At 39.1% G+C, this 20,283-nt stretch overlaps 1 protein-coding gene across 2 annotated transcripts in view; it reads left to right on the forward strand.

The window, feature by feature from the left end:
- LOC126249753 (beta-1,3-galactosyltransferase 1-like) overlaps positions 1-20,283 on the forward strand; it is a 117,254-nt gene that overhangs the window by 38,960 nt on the left and 58,011 nt on the right. For both annotated transcript variants that reach the window (XM_049951435.1, XM_049951436.1), the window contains exon 2: positions 13,913-14,105. In XM_049951435.1, the coding sequence (XP_049807392.1) occupies positions 13,913-14,105 (193 nt within the window). The remainder of the gene's footprint in view (positions 1-13,912; positions 14,106-20,283) is intronic.

A 20,283-nucleotide genomic window follows, 5' to 3' on the forward strand; every position in this document is an offset into this window, starting at 1 on the left:
TTTAATTGGCAGTGACCCTGTTGAAGGAACCATCCCATTTGCCTGAAATGATTTGCGTAAACCTAAATTGGGATGGCCGGACAGAGCAAACTCCATCCACCGTAATATGAGGTCAGTGTCTTAACAAGTACATTGCCTAATTTGGCTGGTTTCTATTGTACAATATCCTTTAATTTAAGCACAATTTGCGCCATATAACATAAAACAAAACATAATTTTACTGTGCAGTAAGAACATCCACTGACTGCTGGACCTTGGGCATGTTGCTATGCCCATTCTATCAACTCCAGTCTATTTAGAAAGGTTACTCTGGGCCCATGAACATGCAGCTAAGTCCAATGCATGTCTTCATGTCCTCCCAACAGGCTACCTGAAAAACTGAGTCGGCATCTTCTTATGGTAAGTGGGAAGTTGAGCTCAGGAGAATGATAAGGCATTACTGTTGCACATCATAGGTCTTTTATAGTCCCTTTTTGCAATTTTAAAAGTCATGTCCATCTTGTACCTTCAATCTCTAGTAAAAAGTCCCGTGGCCAAGAATTGAATGTATATAGGAACGTTGCCACAAGACAATGACTGTTACAAACTGATGATAGAACTTCAATTCCTTCACCCAAAGAAATTTCTAAGTGACAGGTGTCTGAGAAGGGGTGGCATGTACTTCGACTAGGCATAATGATGTTTGGCAAAATGCTCATGAACATATGTAAAATAATTTAAAAAATGGAAACTGGTTCGGTCTGGAGAGAGTGTTAATTCAAAAATGTCTTGTGAAAAGGAAATACATGAATGAAATTGAAATGACAAAGTACTTAAACTCATTCACAATGACAAAAAAAAAAAAACAGAGATGGGAAAATATTAAATGTAGTAGTGATAAATTAACAATTGTCATCACAATATTCAGTGCCCAACAAAGTGCAACAGTCAGAGTTTGAGCTAGAGGGTTTAGACATCTGTGTTGTTCTTATCACAGAACATTGGTGCAAAGAGTCAGAAATTAATCATGTAATCTTAAAGTCTTACAATTTAGCATGTGCATACAGCAGTACATCTAAGAAGTATGGGGGTAGTTGTATTTATGTAAAACAGAAGTGTCTGTTTAATTCAAGAGTAAATGTAAATGTCGTGTGACTAGGACCTCCTGTTGGGTAGACCGTTTGCCGGGTGCAAGTCTTTCGATTTGACGCCACTTCGATGACTTGCACATCGATGGGGATGAAATGATTATGATTAAGACAACACAACACCCAGTCCCTGAGCGAAGAAAATCTCAGACCCAGCTGGGAATCGAAGCTGGGCTCCTTAAGATTGACAGTCTGTCGCACTGACGGGGGGGGGGGGGGGGGGCGGACAATTCAAGAGTGATCTATGTGCAGTCAGTGAAGAGAAGCATTTTGAGTTGTCAGCAATAAATTAAGGGACCAATATGAGTGTAGAAAATTGACTATTGTATGTGTGTACAAATCTCCTAGCAGAGAGAGAAATATATTTTTGTTTAAACTAAATAGGGTCTTGATATGATATATCTACTCCAAAGGACAAGATCCTCACATATGGAGACCTAAATATAAATACACTGAATCCTGATACTACCTGTAATTTAGTCTTAAGCATCAGTCAGTTTCAATTTAGTGTCAATGGTTAGCAACAAGAATAACAGACCAATCAATAACAGTTATTGATCATGTTTTAACAAATTTAGACAAAGAAAACTGTAGTGTGGGTGTAGGAGAGCTAGGGTTATCTGACCACTTCAAGTCAAACTGTAAATATGGAAGTGGCCACAGCAAAAACATTGAAAATCCATATTTATAAATGAATATTTTCTAAACCAAAAAGGTATGACTTTTTCAAACAAATAGCAAATCAAACATGGGAGTAGTATACACAGAGGTAGATGCAAACGAAAAATTCAAAAATTTCAGGACACTGTTCAAACTAAAATTCAAAGAGACTTTTGCTAAAATCCATTAGCATCAGTGGAACAAAACATATGGACAACAAAGGGCATAAAAAATCACCCCAAACACTGAAGTACCTCACGTCCATAAAAAACAGCCAATCTAATACAGCTTTCTCACACTTTTATAAACAGGATAGGGAAACAAACATGAAAGTTCTGCTTACAGCAAAGAGGGCTCATAATTCCAAATACTCTCAGCTGAAAACAAAAACAAAGCATGTGGAATATTGTAAAGGAGTACACAGGTACCAGAAAGATGAATAAAACAAACATACAGATCCAATACAAGGGACCCTAATAGCTCCAAAACCTTTGCAAACTATATAAATAACTACTTCAGCAGCAGAGGAACAAAATTACAAGAAAAATTTCAAACAGCCCCTTATGTCAAGAAGTCCAAAGGCTGGTTTGATACAGCACTAAATGGTACTCTATCTTGTGCAAGCATCTTTATCTCTGAATAATTAGTGCACTCTACATCCTTCTGAATCTGCTTACTGTATTCATCTCTTGCCCCCCCCCCCCCCCCCCCCCCACACACACTCTTACTCACTTCCCTCCAATACCAATATGGTGATCCCTTGATGTATCAGAATGTGTTCTATCAACTGATCCCTTCTTTTGGTTAAGTTGTGCGACAAATCTCTTGTCTCCCCAATTCCATTCAGTACTTCATCATTAGTTAAATGATCTATCCATCTAATCTTCAACATTCTTCTGTAGTAAATCACTCCCTTCCCAACCACTGCTTTCCTTTCATGTCTCCTTACTCTTATAACTGCCATCTGGTTTCTGCACAAGTTGTAAATAGCCTTTGCTCCCTGTTTTGTGCCCATGTTACCTTCAGAATTTCAAAGAGAGTATTTAAGTCAACGTTGTCAAAAGTCTACTAATGCTGCAAACACAGATTTGTTTCCGTAATGTATCTTCTATGAGAAGTCATAGGGTCAATATTGCCTCGCGTGTTCCTACTTTCTCCGGAATCCAAACTGATGTTCCTTGAGGTCAGGTTCTATAAGTTTTTTCATTCTTCTGCACAGAATTCATATTAGTATTTTGAAACCTTGACTTATTAAAATGATAGTTCGGAATATTCACACCTGTCAGCACCTCCAGTTAACTGTTCCAGCTTGTCTTAAGGACTGTACAGGGATTCTAACATCACAGTTAGTTGACATTATTAAACATTTGTTCAAATAGGGTTGCTTTCCTAACTACTTAAAATATGCTAAATTACTGCCTCTCTTCAAAAAGTGACATGGAAGATATATACTATTGGAGGGCACTTTCACTACTCTCGTGCTTTGCAAAAATAATAAACACAATTGTGAAAGATAGATTTATTAACTGTTTAAATAAATACAACCTCCTTTCCAATGACCAGTTTGGTTCCTCACCAGGAAAAGGTACCAAATTGACAATTGTGTATCTCTCGAAACATGTTGTAGAAGCATTGGGTACAGTGAACTAAATACCATGTATAGTCCTCAGTCTAACTAAAGTATTTGACACAGTCAACCACAAAATACTGTTAATTAAACTACATGAATTGGGAATAAGGGGGCTGGTGAAAAAATGGTTTCAGTCATATCTATAAAATAGAGTGCAGTTAACTGAGGTTACACATTTATCAAGTAGCTGTAAATATCTCCAGAATGAAATTTTCACTTTGCAGCGGAGTGTGCGCTGATATAAAACTTCTTGGCAAATTAAAACTGCCAGAAAGTTTCATATCAGCGCACACTCCGTTGCAGAGTGAAAATCTCATTCTGGAAACATCCCCCAGGCTGTGGCTAAGCCATGTCTCCGCAGTATCCTTTCTTTCAGGAGTGCTAGTTCTGCAAGGTTCACAGGAGAGCTTCTGTAAAGTTTGGAAGGTAGGAGATGAGATACTGGCAGAAGTAAAGCTGTGAGGACCGGGCGTGAGTCGTGCTTCGGTAGCTCAGGTGGTAGAGCATTTGCCCGCGAAAGGCAAAGGTCCCGAGTTCGAGTCTCGGTCGGGCACACAGTTTTAATCTGCCAGGAAGTTTCAGCTGTAAATATATTGAAGAACATACACTTGACTCTAAATATATAAATATAGGCTTACCACAGGATAGTGTGCTAGGTCCAGTACTGTACCTTATGTTCATTATTGATTTATCACAAAGTATCAAGTGTTGGCAAACAATACTGTTTGCAGATGACTCTAACATACTGATTACCGACAAGTTGCAAGAAGCACTAAGAGAGAAAGCTGATGAAACTCTTAGTAGTATCTATAAGTGGGCAATAAACAATAAAGTCACACTTAATACAAAGAAAACAAGCAGTATCAACCCATACATATAAAAAAAACAGATTTGAATTACCTGAAAATAAATAGTGAATTTATACTGTGTGTGGAAAGCACAAAATTTTCGGAAATGCGTGTTGACTGTCAGTTAAAGTGGGAAGAGCATGTAAAAATACTTATCAACGGAACCTCTACAGATGCTGTTGCCTGCTAATTTTTACATCAGTGTGTGATGTTTCATGCATCGAATCAGTACATTTTGCTTATATTCATTCTGTTATTAGTTATGCCATAACATTTTGGGGAGTGAACAGAAAAAAATATTAAAGCTCTATTCAGACTGCAGAAAAGAGCATTATGTATAATGACCATGAGTGGAAGCATGGATCATTGCCTCAAACTTTTTAAAATGCTGCAAATATTAATTTTTCCTTGTCAATATATTTTAGTGTGTTATGTATGTAAAAAAAAAATATTGACTACTATGTTAAAAATTGTTTAGTACATGATTATAAAACTAGAAACAGTTATAATTTGCATCTGGAACAGAAAAAAATAAAGTTAAAGCTCAGCAGAGTTCATTGTGCATTGGCATCAAATTATGTAATAAAGTACCACAACATATAAAAGACATAGAAACTATTTGCTCTTTCCAAACAGAACTAAAAGATTATTTACAAAATAAAAGTTTGTGTCGTAAATGGAGTACCAGAATTGAAACAGGTTACCTTACTTAAGTAGTACTGTGTTATTTATAGTAATAAAGTTAACTAAGGTTAAAAAACAAATGTAATTAGATTAAATGAAAAGTCATTGATGACTACTATATAATAGATTAATTTTAAGCTGTTAATTTTTCAATGTTTTGAATGATGAAATCCCTACAGTGTAAATTGTTTCACAGATTAATAAAGAAATCATTGAAAAGATCATAACCTGCTGATGAGATTCTTTTTGCCAGTAACTTTGTGCGTTCATTCGACATTAATTGAATATCTATATTCACCCCTAAACACTTCGTATTTGGTACACAATATGTAGATTTATCATCTATGCTTAATGTGAAAGAGTTATTTCCCCTCTTTATGTAGGAGTATATACTCTTTAGTCCAGCATTAGTTTACTGCATAAAGCCCAATCATAAACATCCTTGAATGTTTTCTTTGCTTTCACTAGTAAGAGTTCTGGTGTTTTATCAGTTGCTGTGATGTTGCTGTCCTCAGCAAAGAAGATTGCGTCTTCATGTTTCAGACTGTCTGGAAAGTCATTGATAACCATTAAAAATAGAATTGAACCTTCAATATCCTTTGAAACCAGAATCAAACCCATGTTTATACGTTTCTTCTTTGACAGTTGTTTTACCAAGAATTTTTCATCAGCAGACGTGAAATATCCCTATCTTTTCGACCCTTTTTTCCAGATAAGACTGGAACCACTCTACTGAACTTTTGACAATTTTCCTTTAGTGTCAGGGAACACAAATTTTTTTACAAATGAAGACGCACTGATTTGCCAAAATTTAACGCATAAACAATCAGATTAGGTCTGAAAAGTTCATGCAACAGTAGACTTTGTTATGATAATGAATTTTCTTGCATAATTTTGTGTAGCTGGCTTGAAATCTGAGCAGTGTACTGTCATCTTGTTGTAAAGGAACTAACCCTTACAAAATTTATTACTTTCTCTTGTGAAGATAGGAACTATCTTTGAATTTAGTGCTTGTCAGCTTCAAACACATAGTGCTACTTCACTTCTCTTCTTGCTGTTTTTTTTTTAAATAGTAAAATGAGAATATTAAGTTGAGTTATTTTTGGAGTAAGTGCTCCAAGCCAGCAGTCCCCATTGATATGGATGCTACTTCATAAGTACAGTCATAAATTAAAATAAAAGGTGAATTATTATTATTTATTAAATAATCCTTATGATTGTAATGGACATTATTACTCAGTAGGTAAGCAAAATAGCATTATTACTTAATGTACAATTTGTTACTTCCACTATATTTATACAAAGACACTATGTCAGTCTTTTGTTGAAACTTGTTACATGCTTATTTTCGTGTGTTTGCTTACCAGCTTCATAATAAATGTCAGTTATCCAAAGGTAGGTATGTAGTTTTCTCCATCTTGTAAATGACAAGCCTTATGACATTTACTGACAAACAAAAGTAAGTAGCAATGATAGCCTGTCCTCTCTTACGGAGTTAGTAGTGAGGCATGTACACATTGTGATGCACAAAAAAATTGTTAGACTTATTCAGGAAACTTTGAAGTGACATTCAGCTATTCTGACGTTTCCTACAACTAGCCCAGTCAACGAAGGAAAATTAGGGGAAAAAAATTGTGTAGTCGCAAGTTTTTATAGAATGGTAGGGCGAAGTGTCATGAAAACCATACTAAAAATCCTGACCTGTAGGTTGTGAGCATTGGGGGGGGGGGGGGGGGGGGGGGGAGAAATTAAAGGGCACTGTTCATTTTTTCCTTGAATAACTCGAAAACCATGGCTTCTAACAAAACTGTTTCCCAGTACAAAATTAAAGTACATTGCATTTCCTACAAAAAAACTCCTATTAATTTTTTATATAGGACTAATATTTTCCGCATTACAAGGGGTGTAAAAGACACATCTTTTTTAAAAAAAAAAAAACAGCGTTTTACTGGTGTAAATTAGTGTTTAATGCCTAATGAACTTGAAAATAACAGAAAACATACATTGGTTATTATAAAACATCATCTTATCTTCGATTTGTAAATTTCAAAGATCAACAACTGTATTGTTATCACCACCACCTTCTTCTTCTTCTTCTTCTTCTTCTTCTTCTTCTTCTTCTAGATTGAGCCATGGTGCACTGTTTGTATGTGTACCATGGCACATGCCAAAGACATCACCACATTCTTCTTAAACTGTATTACAACCCACATGACTCTGCATGGTTCTTGAACCAATTTCTAGGGCTTGGTAACTATTTATTTTTGAGTTTCCGGTTATCCCTGTCAAGAGAGTCATTAGTGAATTCATTTTTGAAAAAGGAGGATGATCACTGAACCACTCATAGCCCTTTGCCCGGCCTTGCCCATCCCTAATTTGCCATGACACCCGGAGATCAACATGCTGGTTCCCACTTAATAAAGTCACTCCAGTAAACTCCTCTAATGCTAAGCAGACGGTGGCCGCTCCAGGAGATCCTCCAACCAAACCCCTGCCCAAGAAGATGCAGTTCTATTTATGGTGAAATAATCCTTAGCTGCAAATCCTTGAACGCATCTGGCCGGCTAGTTTGTAATGCTATCATATCTTGCATGTAAAGATGTGCACATTTTGCATACTGAAAATTACCACTTGCATGAAAGAAAGGTATCATTTTCTAAACATGTGCCAAATAGCCATTCCCATTACAATGACATTCAAAATCTATTAACTTGTTCATTAATGAAACCAAATTGAAATACTCAACCCACAAAGCAGCAGTAGGTCCATTGTCTGTGTGACGAGCCAGCTCATTTTTAAATTTATTTGAAAGTGATGCCAAACAATCATCTCCCTCAATTTTTTGTACAGTAAGATCTTCTTTGTTGCTAAAAATGCTGAGAGAACTCTTCTTTCCTTCCTCTGAGGCACTGGCATCTTCCTGAATGATCAGAGATAAAACACTTGAACAAGTAGGTGTTCTCTAATACCTCTCTTGTAAGCATGTCCAGCTAACATCTTTTCAACAGAATTTGCGGCATAAACTAAGCTTAACACTTCTTTCAGCCCAGACCATGCCATTGTGTGATCAGTGCACCCCACGAACGATTTGAGTGTATGAAATCCTCCAAATCTCACGGATATTACCCCACACTGGATTTCTCGAGCCTTTATGTATAGTGGCTGGTCGAAAGTAACGAGACAAATTATGGCACCTTGCAGCTGGCTATTGTTAGCAGTGTATTGTAAATCTGTGTACACTGTATTGTAGTCATTTGGTGGTGAATTGATGAATGTTAGGAAATTTTCTGCACTTCTTTCAACACTAATTGTGTTACTGAGAGGCTGCATAAATCCCTTTCACTGGGGAACTGCTGACACTTGTGGAGTGGTCTGCACAGAATGAAGCCATTGAACACACATCCACAGTATATCTGGCGTGGTGGGTGTTAATATGTCACAGGGAATGGGATCAATTATGTTAAAGTCAGGGGCAGTAATGTGCCATAATGCATTTCTTCTGGGGTGTTCAAATGTTTGAAGTTCCACAACACCAAGTTTGCCTACTGCTGTGGCAGAGAGAGCCAATTTAACCTTTTGGACCTCTTTAGATGGTGGAAGATCTGAGGCTTGGGTGATGCATTTGATGCCCCCCATGCCCAAATACTGTGGAAAGTATTCCATCTATCGATAGTGGAGACATTGAAATTGGCGATGTCGAATACATACTGACAAAATGTTCCACTTGGGACAGGCTTTTCAGTGTGGCAGACAGCTGATAACTCTAGCTTTGTGCTTTCTAATATGTTCCACTGAATCCGAAAGCAGCTAGTAGAATGATCAAAGTTTTTGATCCACACTTGCTGTGAATGAAGAGTGTGTCAGCGTGTAGTATAGGTGATAGGAATGAATGAGGGTGAATGGCAGCAATGGGGTATGGGATATAGATGTCAGCTTTCTTTTAATTTTCTGTTTTGCCCCGTTTTTTGTCACCAATATGCAGTCCGTGAAGACATTGAGTGTACGAGGTACCATTTCCTCAGCTTCACTACAGAATTTGTCACTGGGTGGAGAAACAGAAAATCATACACCATTAACTGAACATCATCTAAGATTATAGTGGCAGCTGCCTTTACAGTTCTTTCGTATTCTGCTTGTTCATTTGGCACTTTGAAGAATACCATGCATCATTTAAAATTTTTTTGCCTGAGCTATGAAAGCACACAACAGTTTTTCTGGTGTGGACTGTGCTGAAAACAATAGCATCCCCATACTTTTCTCTCTGTCTTTCCTTGACTGTCTTTATGTGAGGTAATGTTCCAGAAACTTGCGCCAACAGCTCTTCTAAGGTGGACTGGCAGTCAAAGTTCCCCTCTATGTAATAGAATATTTCCTCTATTGATGCATTAATTTCTTCATTCTCATGGCATCCACTCAGTCTAGATTTAGGCACTGAACCGATGAAGAACCTTTTGTAGCAATCCTCATGATACTTTGCATTTGCAGTGTGTAGATCTGTAATGGAACAGATATGTCTTTGGATGGTATCTCCCCATTCATCCTTCCTCTCCTGTGCATGAACTAAAATTTTAGTATCGTAACTGTAAACCTTCCAATGCCATTTTTGGGTTTTTCCTTCTGTTTATCAAAAAAATTCATCATCAATTGCTTCTGCACAAAACAGACAGTTTTAAAATCAAATTTTGCTTCAGCTGAACGCAGTTGTTTGACTCTAGCTGATGTTGAAGGCTGTTCCTCTAAAAGAGATTCTCTTAAAAACCTTTTCACTGAATCACCTATAGTGTAATTTTTCCTGCGAGATGCATGAACAACACCGCTTGTTTTGTTTCTGAAACCTTCAGCTTTCCCATCTTTCCTCAAATAACTGGCATTTAGCAATCCACATATTCCTTTCCCAACAACATTGCATAGGTCTCTGATGTCATCACACTCACAGATCAAACACTTCTCTGCCATTGTGTATAGGAACATATTTCATGTACAGTCTCTCTTAATAATGGTAAGTAACTAATAACTTAGTAAAATGAATTCCAAATATAAGACAGTCTCTGCTGGAATATTTAATAAGGAATGACATGTTTCATGCTCTTAGTGCACGATCATATAAACTGCAACAAGTAATTATTACATGAAACTTTTGATTTGTGACCCTGTCTAAACCATTAAATAGTAGTATAAACAAAACGTGCGAGGTACAAACATACTTTCTAAAGGTAGAGGGAACCACTGAACTCACTCAACAGTAAAGTTGTTTTGTCGACTCACATAACAGAAGTGGACATAAAATGCCGTGTGTAAATTGAAGAGCGAGCAGTTCTCATGGTGGGGGAAGGGGTCTTCCCCAGAAAAAGCCGCAACAAACGTACAGTGTTCCCAGCAATCAGTTTCCCACCTACTGGTGCAAGGTGGCGTGCAGAGATGTACGTAGATTTTTTTCAAATGTATAGTTCTATTAATAACTAATATCTGTATTCCACTTACTGTTAATGCAGTTGTGGAAAATTAAACACTCCCTACATGTGTCATCGTACAACGCATTTTGTGAAATATCAAAAATCTCCAGCTGTGTCTGCGCACTGCGTCACCAGTGATTTACAAGGTGCACTGTGGAAGGGTCAGTATAACTTGGTAAACACCCTGGAGTTGGTCCTTGCAACATAATGGGGTAGGTGGAGTGAGGACTCACTAACATGCTCTTTGTTTTGCAGACGCACAAATAAGGGAAGTACTTAACATCGTTCCACGTCATGTGTTCCATCATCTTCTACCCTCCACCGCCCATCCCCCTCCTCCTCTCTCAAAACCCCCACCCTTACTTGCTGCCACCTGTTACATCATCAGAACAAAATTTGTCCATAAGTACTGTTCTACTACGTAAATGAGTTAGAGCCATTTAATATCTGGTCTTAATCAACTTCATTTAACAATAAACGTTAATTGTATACCATTAAGGCATTGTTTTCATAAATTTGCAATTTCACCCCTTGTAATGTGAAAACTATTGATTCTAGAGAAAACATGAATTGGGCCATTTTTGTAGAAAATTCAGCATACTTTAATTTCGTTCTGGGAAACGTTTCCACTAGATATAGTAGTGTTAGTGAATAAAACAAAGTTGAACAGAGTACCAATCCCTATTGATAAAATTCTCTCTTGCTTCCAACTAAGTCAAGTAGTTTAAAATTCATGAGCTTGTGACTGAGTAGTGCTTGGCTATTGTCAAATGGTGGCTGTCATGATGATACTGCTGCCATCCTTATACAGGGTGTCCAAGTTTAAATGGTCAGTATTCAGGAATATGACAGGAATGATCAATGGAAGCAACAAAGCAAAGTAAAGTAAAGTAAACGTGGACTATCAAATGCATACCATAAGAGATATGAGCATCTGATAATCTTTGATACTGTGGAACAAATCTCTTTTGCTGCAAGTTCTTTGCTTTTCATATTTTGGGAAGAGGTCATATGGACAAAAATAAGGGAGAAAAAGTCCAGTAAACATGGGCTCTAAATTGCGTACCTTGAGAGCAACAAGCAATCATTCATCTCCGCTACTGTGGAACATAGTTCTGCTGAACAAGTGCACAGAACTCTTAAGTTATGCATTTTAGAGCCCATCTTTACTGGACTTACTTGCTTCGAATGATTGGTCCTTTCATAGCCCTAAATATTTGCCATCGCTTCTGGGGCATCCTTTATACCTGTGATGTCGCTGATGGCCAGTCCAGTGCCATGTAATATAATGTTCTGGTTGCAAAACAACTGTGCCTCATTCAACCTTCCAGTGACTGAGTCCCAAGCTGTGCTTAACTGCAGCCCGTCACATTTATTTAGGGCATTTTCAGAAATTTCAGTCTCAATTGCTTTGATTAAGCTATCCCAGAAACCATTTGCCCATTTAATAATAAATCTTGTGCCAAATACAATTCAGTGTTTGTTTCCTAGAGCATACTCGGTTACTGCTGATTTCTCAGGATCCTGTAGGCAGAAACGTGTCTTATGTTCTACATGCCACTGTTCCAGTAGTCTACACAGTCTGTCCATTACAAATCTGCCCACACCCATGCAGTATTGTGTACATTACTGGCGTGCTAAGGCTTACATCATATTTCACTGGACTAATCTGTTGTCTTATTTTTGCTGGAGACCTGACAACTAAATCGATTGTTTGCCTCCTTTGGAGCCATCTAGTCTTTCCTGTTACTGAGCCACATAATGGCAAAAATATGAGCTGCTTTGTGTCATCCTAGTCGGCCAGTGAAAGATGATACAGGCCTCAGAATGCCAGCATACCAAGTAGGTGTGGATAGTTTTGTGTTGGAAAGACTGTGTGCATTGTTGGTGTTTCCACCTATGCTTTCCTAAGAAATCGGTGGTAGCACTGTCTCTATTGATACACATCACTAAACTGAATTTTGTATTGTACTAACTGTATACTGCTGTATTGAACAGGCATGTAAAGTTTTGCTTTAAAAGTAATTTTGTTTGGGCTAATTCCAGCTACACATTGCGCAAATTAAATTGCAAATATCTGCTGAAACGCCAGAGTAAATGGCTCTGACAACTCTTAGGTGAGAGACCCAGTATAAGGATGGCGACAGCAACCGCACAGCAATCACTACGTGAGAATGGCTAGATAGTGCTCTTCCAAAACATCAATGGGTTTTAAATGACATCATTTTGCTGGAAGCTTGAGAGAATTTTATCATATTGCTGTAAAACCCTGCATTCATGTACCAGTCCCTTTATTTTGTAAAATAACTCAAATAATCTTACTACTTTATTGAAATGTGGTGCTCCAATTGCCAATTGTTTTGTACCAGTGGTTTTGTTACTGCGACTTCTTCCCAGCCAATTGAGAGTTATTCTCAAATGCTTTAAATGTTTATTCTGAGGACAGTGCAATTATATAAAAAATGTATAAATTCAGACACACAATTGTTTTCTGGAGTAAATAACTAACTATGCTGAAATAACTAACTAAGCTGAAATTTTGTAACATTAGTTACCAGTCGATCAACTGATACTGACATTACATCAGACTTTCTGTAAAGTTCTTGTACTTGCCCCCCATTTTGTAAAATATGGGAAACTTCTTTGTCAGACTTTAAGATGGAGTTGAATAAAGAAAACATCCCTAATCTGAAGACACTTCTAGAGAATCTTCATATTTTTAACAGTGTCTGGCTAACTGAAGTTACAAATTGTCCTATTGATCTACAGTATCTTCTGCTCTATCAAAAAATTTAACTTTACCTGTTTTATGCTTATACCAATTACTGATTGCTTAAATTCTGGTTATCAAAGAATGAATAAAAGCAGTTTACCTGGATTTTTAATTTCACAGCCTCTTTATTTTATGTACTTTGTAAGTTATCACTACTTTCTTCTTCATCTCATCTCAAAGGTTAGAGTGTGTTCTCTGAAATACTGATCATGTTGACAGACCTATCTGTAGTGTAGCCTAAGGTGTAAATTAGCCTGGATGGTTATAGGCCTAATTTAGTGAGTTGGTGAAACCAGCAAACATTAATGCCAAACAAAGGTTATTGTGACAGATTGACCTGTAGCATAGCCTAATGTTTACATCTGCACCATGTTTAAAACACTTCGTAATATTTAACACTGCAAGGTTGATTCAGGAAACCTATATTATACAATAGACAAGTTTATTTTGATGCATATTTTTTACACATCATACGTAAACTACAAAAAAAATCTGGGAGGGATTCCACATTGTAACTTTTGCTCATATTCAGCTGAATAAACTAGTTTCTGTGGTTCTGAACTAAATATATGTCTGAGAGTAAATTCATGGTAACACTCTTTTTAGGTGTTTTTGTGTGTTGCTACCCACTTGCCCCTTATTCTTTTTACGTGGAAAGCAGCTCCTGATTTTCATTTTTGATGTGCTGACACGTATACATATGTGTCTGCCATTAAACCAAACTGTTTGTGTTCCAGATGGAGAGGGTGCACAAACTACATGAAGTGCGCCCATCTCTCAGCCAGATCACACACACAGAATTCCATCATGGCCACAGCCGTCGATATCTACGATGTTTTGTAGCATGTTTCGTGTCCTTATTCTTTCTGTTAATGCTGTATGTCCCAGCATATCATCAGACTCGTACACGCGATGACCAAATGCACATTGGTAAGTTCTTTGCATGATGTTGTCTTTCTGGGGTTTAAGGGTGGTATATCTTTGGAATATCTTGTCTGCATCTGGAGGATTTATACAGACAGACAACTGAAATCAATTCGCAAAGAGTATTTAAAGAGCAACATTGTTTGATCAGAAATGCATAGTACCTAAAATAAAAGATTTTCCCGATTATGACTTGAAGTTGTACAGTCTACTCTAAAAGTTTTGATAAAGTAATCAGGTACTTTCTATAAAGTTATGTGCACAGTGAATCTCCTCATACCATTAGCTGAAAGCTCCATGATATGCCTCCTTATGTATGTTGTTCAGGAGAGCTACATAGAAACATGCTGATTCTGTGGTTTAAAAGTGTTGTGTGCACACTGGTCGGGTTTTTTTTTTTTTTAAATTGAGGGGGGTGGGGGAACAATAAGAATCCATACAGGGTAAGAATCAGATTGTAAGGTAATAGCTGTAATGCCTGTGTTGAGGAAATCTCAAATGCTTACATGTTTTGTTAGCCAGTGAAGCACATTGTCACGACACATCATTTTGTGCAGGCCCACATTAACTTCCTGAATTCGTCTTAAAAGGTTTGACACTGTTGTGCAGCTTATTAATCTGTGATTACTATTCTTATTTCTTAATGTAATGGTAACAATTCTGACCTTTAAGAAGAAAAAAAAATTACAGTGTGTGTTCTGCTCCTTGACTGGACAATGTAATATCAACTAACTGCATTCCTGAGGTGAAGACTTTAGTACAAGATCTTAGAGGCATTAGCTGCTTGAATCGCAGGAGTACTCTATGTGTGTAGGTAAGGGCAGTGATCATTCTCCAAAACGACAAATGCACTTTTTGCAGAGTGCCACAAAAGACAGTAGCTGTGGGAGGTGAAAAATCAACAAAAGCACCCACAATCAAATCCATATTGAAATCATAACAAAGGCGTCACAGTCATGCTCCCACTTAATCTCTATGGTTGACTGTCATGTGGAATGTCACAGAGAGAGAGATGACGATGATGATGATGATGATGATGATGATGATGATGAAGGGGGGGGGGGGGGGGGCAGTCCAGCCATGCAGTGTTTGTATAGAATACTACATATAATGTTATAATGTTGCTGTTGTTTGTTGTTCCTTAAAGTGAACAGTGAACCAGATTTCACCCATTTTTAAAATTTTTTGTCTCACTCGTATTAAACCAGAGTCAGAAATAAATTATAGTAATTTTAGTAAAAATGCTCAGCATACTGTAGCCCTGAGACAGATAGAAACAAATCCAATTTATCTTAAATTGAGTGATCTTTCCGGTGCACAGCATATATTTCAAGGCTGAGAATAATCACTGGAGTGTAGATGTTAAAGATTTTCTAAGACTATGCACATACCAGTATGCTTTAGTTTTGAGGAACAGAGCCACAAGTGAAATAACAAAAATCGTGAAATCTTAATAACTGAAGATCATGCAGTAGTACCATAAAAATCTTCTTAGTGTCAGGTTGTAACCACACTGAAGTCCAAATAAAAAAAACAGGGCCATCAATGACATACAACACGCTAGAACTGAAAGCAAGTTTATTACCAACACCAACATACAGCAAGAACAGAATGCAGAGTGCAACTATTTATACAAAAACTGAATATTCAAGACTATACAAACATAATATATGTCAAGAACATTCCAGAAATGATATATACTAAATATCAAATAACTACTGGTGGTGGAGTTTGAACTGATGATGATGTGCAACATGCCAAACAGTGATGATAACCACTGTGCTGCACTGCATGCACCACAGTGCATAGCATTGCTCCCTCTCCAGAAGAAACAGGAACCCACTGTTTCAGAAGTTCTCACTACATCCTGGATTTAGATTTTGTCAGTGGCCTTCTGTATCATGGTGCTGGTATGTTATAATGTTCTGGTCTTGATGTTACATCCTCTTCACTGTGATCAGCATTGAAGATCACCACTCATGCCAAAGCTTTATCGTTGAGCAGGTGTTCTGTTTCCTCGAACCTTCAACTGTAGATCTGCACCTCTCAGCTGTAGTAGGGCTTCATATAGAGGACATGCACAGTGTCTCTGTGCTTTTGGTGTGAAGAAGGATCATAATCCTAGACTTCATATGTGACACCCAACAAGCAGCTAAGGATGCAAAAAAACCAAAAGTAGCACTTTAGCAACTTTTGTGATAGCTCTACTTGTCGCACAGGCATAAAAATCCATGCCAAGTCTCCTGGGCTGTACCTCACAGGCTGGTGCTGGCTGTTATAGTGCTCTCGGTCTTTCTCCTGGGTGTTCAAACCCCAATACTCATTTCTGCTAGACTGTCAAAGTATAAGTTTATAACAAACCTTTCAAATCACTTCTTTGCATATGTTTGTGAAATGTATTCTGCCTCTGAGAACATGTATGATTGAATTATTCATAAAATAGTGATAACTTAACTTGTTATCCTCATTCGATATTGTTGTTGGCTCTGTAACTAGAAGTATAATCAGTTTTGGCTAAACTGTAGGTGTGAAATAATTTGTTTGTTCTGATATTTTTGCCAACACAATTGTCAGTATTGAAACATCTTTAGTGGCAGGATGTTCCACATAGTCAACCTGACTATTGTCCAGTAGAAATGGGGGCAGTGTAGCTATTGTCATAGCAGCTTCATGACCATGGACTGGAAAGAATGGTGTGAAGCCTGTAGTGTGTTGCTTCGCTGTGTTGTATGCTAATGTCACAGTGTGTAGCACAGTATACCAGTCTCTCTGTTCAACATCAATGTGTATTGAGAGCATATCTGCCATTGTGTTATTGAAGCATTCCGTGAGGGCATTCATCTGTGGATGGTATGCAGTCGTCATGCTGTGGGTGATGTCACAATGTGAAATTACCTGTGATACTAGTCTTGCACAGAAAACTTTCCTGTGATTAGATATTGTCACACTGGATGCTCTCTGTTTCAGAATGATATCTTCTATAAGGAATTTTGCAATTTCTGGGCTTCTGAAGTTGGCACGGTGTTGGTGACAGTGTAGTGGGTGAGATAGTCAGTGCAGACTGTTATCCATTGATTGACATTTGTCAGCGTAGGGAACCTTCTCAAGAGATCGATTCCAATTTCAGGAATGGCACTGCTGCAGGTGGGATTCGTACCAGATGCCCTGGAGGTAATAGTGGCATTTGCTACTATCATTAGCACTCCTTACAGTGATTCAGATAGTGTATAACAGATCAGTAGAGACCAGGTCAGTGACATATTCAGGGCAAACTGTTTCTCGTCTGTTCAAATGCCTTTACAATTGTTACAGGCTGTGTACTAGAGTGCTGCAACGCTCAGTGTTTGACCGGTCACGGCTCGCCTGTTGACGGGGGGACCGAGCAGCTCGTGTCCGGTCCCATACGACTCGGCTCAGTCACGTACTCGCCCCATGTCTGTTGTCCGGATTCCAGACACGCGGATAACCGAGCATGACCGGTCACCGCTGACGTCTCACCTCACCTCGCCTCGTCCCGGCTTGCTGCACTGTACTGAACAAATCCAATGCCTCTCTCTCTCTCTCTCTCTCTCTCTTAATGCAAAAGTAACATTTCCAAGAACGGGTACGTGAGACAGCTAAATTCATAAAGCATCTGGAAAGTAAAATGATATTTCAATACAATCGTGGATAGAAGACGAGTCTCATTTCCAAACAAAAGATATATTTTTCCTTTCATTTATAGGAAACATTAAATAAGTGCTTTCCCTGTAATCTAGAAGACAACCATCTTCATAAAGAAAGCATACAAAGAACATTAAACATTTACAGGCGTAAGTAACTTTTCATACTTTTCAATTGTTTGCAACATAAACAAAATTATAGTTATTGTTGATCAGCAGTAAATCACTAACGCGTTCCGGATTTAATTGGCTGCGGCAATTTGTTAGTAACATGCCGGCTTTACTGAAGCACCTTTCACTAGGTGCGCTTGTTGCTGGGATACATAAAATACGTCTTGCATCTGCAGCGAAATCTGGCAGATCTGTTTCATGTCTACTCCACCACTTTAAGATGTCATCATCATCTCCGGGGTGCATTAAAATGTAAAGATCTACTTCATCTGCTGCGGATGATCTGTTGTTCCTCCATTCCTTGAAACGATCTCTCTTTCTGGGTGGTGATGACACAGTACTTGAAGGATATATGATAATAAACAAAAGAGACAAGTAATACAGAACTGATATGAAAATCATCGAAACGTTCCCGTAAGAGACCGATGACCTCGCTGTTTGGTCTCTCCCCCTAAACAACCCGACCCCCGTTCTCATATAAACGAGATGTTTTATGTTAATGAAATATTATACGAGTCACAACATTCCCGTTTCTCTATAATACACTTTCCACTAACTATGCAAAAATGATTATGTTAATGATTGCATGTTGTACCTGCGTACGTAGCACACATTGTCACACATTGCTAAGAATTTCTTGCTTTTCACTTATTTCAAGCATATTAAGATCACGGAAGGACGGCTAAAGAAACGATCTTTGTGAGGTTTCCTGCAACTGTGTTTCTTTAAATGAGTGGTTCCCGACTGGAAAAACAATAAAGTGGAGCAGTTTATGCACGATACGTACCCAGTAGATGCACTGTTTTCATCTACAACCAACAGAAATGTACTCCATACTTGGCTTTTTAGACCTTCACGTTTCTTTAATGTGTAAACATTGGTTTCAATCTTACGTCTTACTACACTGGCTTCCTCGTGCTGCTTGATTACAGAGAGAGAGACACCACAAATGAGAAGCCCCCTGCCGGTTCGGGGGTAAGAATTGGCCCGCGGTATTCCTGCCTGTCGTAAGAGGCGACTAAAAGGAGTCTCAACTGTTTCGGCCTTTAATGTGATGGTCCCCTAAGGGGTTTGACCACTCCCTTTCTAAATTTTTCCATTAGTGCGTACCATTTGGGGAAGGACACCTTACATGGTGCATCTTAAATCCATCTTGCCCTAAGATCTGGCACACCTGATTTTTCATGGAGTTGGACTTACATCGAGCTTCCGGCCACATCCACTGCAGTGTGTTCCGGGTGGCATACATTCCCTCCAATGTGCACTTCCATCTTTGCCCTCATGATGTACATGGATATTTCGACACCCGACATCCAGCACGGTAGCCAGTCCGTTGTGGTGGGGTCGTCATGTACCCTCTTGGTGGTAGCCCCCTGACTACACAGGGATCGCACTGCTGATGCCTGAGCTGCTACCTCCCCACGCATGCCGAGGAGTAGATGCCTATCCCTCTGGGGCATCGGGACTCCCGGCAAAGGCCATCCTGCCAGGTGGTCTTTGCTGCGGCTGGGTGGCGCCCGTTGGGAGAGCCCCTGGTCGGAGTGTGTGGCATCAGGGCGGATGACCCACAATGAAGCGTGGTACATCATCTCTCGCTGGTGGGCCTCCACCAGCAGTCTCTAAGCGATCGAGGTCTAACCTCAACGGGAAGAAATTTGATCAGAGATCGTTTCCCTCCCTGGCCACTCCATGGGAGGAACGTTTGTCCAAAGAAGGCAGTGGAGATTATTCACCCCGGTACCTCGTGTGTACGCTGGTTGATGGGGAATCGTTTATGTCGACCAAGCCCCAGTTTTTTGTGGAGCATTTAGAGGACAAGTTCGGGGAGGTGGAGGGCTTGTCCAAAATGCGCTCTGGTTCTGTGCTCATCAAAACGGCATCCTCTGCCCAGTCACGGATGTTGCTCAATTGTGACAAGTTGGGGGATGTTTCAGTTAGCATCACGCCGCATAAGAGTCTCAACATGGTCCAGGGTATTATATTCCACAGGGATCTTCTTCTGCAGTCCGACGATGAATTACGCGCCAACCTCGAACGACGAGGTGTTCACTTCGTCCGGCGCGTCCATCGGGGTCCGAGGGATAATCAGGTAGCCACCAGTGCCTTCATCTTGGCCTTCGAGGGTGATGTCTTACCCGAAAAGGTTGTGATGGTTTACCGTTGTGATGTGAAGCCGTATATCCCTCCTCCAATGCGGTGTTTTAAGTGCTGGAAGTTCGGGCACATGTCTTCTCGCTGTACTTCCGGCGTCACCTGTCGAGATTGTGGCCGTCCTCCCCATCCCGATACTCCATGAGCCCCGCCTCCTATCTGTGTTAACTGCGGAGAACACCATTCTCCCTGCTCACCGG

This window comes from Schistocerca nitens, chromosome 3, assembly GCF_023898315.1.
Source record: "Schistocerca nitens isolate TAMUIC-IGC-003100 chromosome 3, iqSchNite1.1, whole genome shotgun sequence".
NCBI lineage: Eukaryota > Metazoa > Arthropoda > Insecta > Orthoptera > Acrididae > Schistocerca > Schistocerca nitens.